This window comes from Asparagus officinalis, chromosome 4 (genome assembly GCF_001876935.1).
Source record: "Asparagus officinalis chromosome 4, Aspof.V1, whole genome shotgun sequence".
Taxonomy (NCBI): Eukaryota; Viridiplantae; Streptophyta; class Magnoliopsida; order Asparagales; family Asparagaceae; genus Asparagus; species Asparagus officinalis.
In genome coordinates, this window is record NC_033797.1 from 85,894,192 (window position 1) to 85,896,289 (window position 2,098).

The following is a 2,098-nucleotide window of genomic DNA, read 5'->3' on the forward strand; positions in this document are numbered from 1 at the left end:
TTCGAATATTGAAAAAGGCAAAAGTTTGTTTAGTAATGGAAATAATTGATTCAATCAAATCCCTTGCAAGGGGCTGTTTGGTTGTTGTTGATAAAGTTGTGTATTTATGACACAAATTGGAAAGTTGTTGTCCACCTCATCAATTTCACTTTTATACTTTTCTTTGTTTGTTTTTAATTCCATTGGAATAATAAATTGCTTGTTTGGTTTGCAAATATAACTTTAATTGTTTGTTTGGAAAATGTAAAAAGTGGTCCCTACACAAATGATCATATTGGTTGGAATTATTTTTTATTATTTTTTCCTGATTTCAATGTCAGCTTTCTCCTAAAATCATGTCTTTTTTTATGAAATCACTTTACAAGCCACGTCAACATATGAAATCACTTTACACTATTTTCACAACTACAAACAAACGATTGAAAGTGATGAAAGCTGATATTAGTACCCACTTTTTTACATTTTCTCTCCTTTTACATGGTGAAAACATACAACCAAACAGCCCCTGAACCAAATTATCCGTCACGGCAAATCCGTAATTAGGATGAAAGATGGGCAGCTTTCGTGACGGAAAATCCCCTACTTTTAAGATCAGTTGCCCTCTCTCGAAAACGCGACAGCAGTTTTTTTTTGGTTATTTCAGTGGTAAAACCCCCCTCATGCTTTGAAATTGCTGTTCGGCCCCAAATCTTTAATTTTTTTTGATACTAGACACCCAATCTTTGAAATTGATGTTATATCCCCAAATATTGTTAGTATGTAGAAATAAGCCTTCAAGTTAAAATCTCGTTGAAATGGAAAATATTCTATTTACTATAACATTTTTGGTGATTTGCATATTATTTCTTTCTCATACAAACACAAACACAAATATAAATTCATTACTCACTTTAACTTATACATGTTAAGCTCTCCAAACCCATTTAATAAAACCTAAATCCAAACACATTTTTCATTTCTTCTTCTACAACGTCTCCCCTGACAACTCTCTTCAGCTCTGATCCTAATTTTACGTCGGATAGATTCTAGTTGAGAAAGATGTTGGATAAGATAAAGTAAAAAATGTGTTTAAATTAGAGTTTTATTTAATAGTATGTTATCAAATTTGTAAAAGATGTTGTAGAAGATAACGTGTAAATTTGGGGAGCTTAATATATAAATTAGAGTGTTCAATGAGTTTTGGCTTGTGAGAGGGTATAACTTGTAAATCACCGGAAAAATTAAATTAAATACAATATTTCCCTCATTCCAACTAGGTCGTAACTGGGGGACTTATTTGAACACACTAATAACATTTGGGGGTCTGTTATCAATTTCAAAGATGTGGGGGGCTGTTATCAAAAGTTTGAAGACTTGGGGGACCTGATATCAATTTCGAAGATATGGGGAGCTCATATCGAAATATTGAATATGTGGGGGCCTATTAATGGCATGACATCCTCAGTTCTCAATACAGCACCAAGACGCGTGGCACGACCAAAATCGATAAAAAGGGAAATACCTTCTTTCCATTTTAAAAAAAGGAGAAGCAAATTAAGCTCCATCTCCCTCCTTTTTTATTGCTAAATCCTCTCACGCTCTCTCTCTGCTAGGGTTTTTATTTTTATTTATTTTTAATCCGCATTGTTTGAAAATAGTGCGCTCTCCATGGATTCTATAAGAAGATCCTTCAAAGCTCACAGCTCCTACAAGTACTCCGACCACGAGAAGCTTCCGATTCTGCCACCGACGGTCGCCGTCAAGTAAGCCCGTCAAGATCAACGAAGGCAGAAGAGATGCCGGGGCGGAAGCCGGAGAAGCCAAGATGTTTGGAAAGAAGGAGGCGGTGCTGGAAGCGACAGCCATGAGTTCAGCTTCCCGCACCAAACCGAGAGCAACAAGAATCACATGGAAGAGATCAGTGAGGATCCGCCGTCGAGGTTGATCAGCAAGTTCATCCACAAGCAGAGAGCCTCCGGCGGCGAGATTGCCTTCGACGCCGATCTCGAGATGGAAGAGCTCAGGAAATCCCCAAAATCGCCGATTCCAGAAGCGAAAGAGCAGCGCGTGTCGTTCGCCTCTGAGCACTCCTCCGATTCGACGGACGACGACGGTGGCA

The 2,098-nt window shown here is 38.0% G+C and overlaps 1 protein-coding gene across 1 annotated transcript in view; it reads left to right on the forward strand.

Annotated features, from left to right (window-relative positions):
- LOC109837810 (mechanosensitive ion channel protein 6-like) overlaps positions 1,803 to 2,098 on the forward strand; it is a 27,823-nt gene continuing 27,527 nt past the window's right edge. Inside the window, 2 exon segments of the mRNA XM_020406170.1 lie at positions 1,803 to 2,095; position 2,098. The exon segment at position 2,098 is cut by the window's right edge and continues 1,248 nt beyond it. Of these exon segments, the coding sequence (XP_020261759.1) occupies positions 1,888 to 2,095; position 2,098 (209 nt within the window). The 5' untranslated portion in view covers positions 1,803 to 1,887.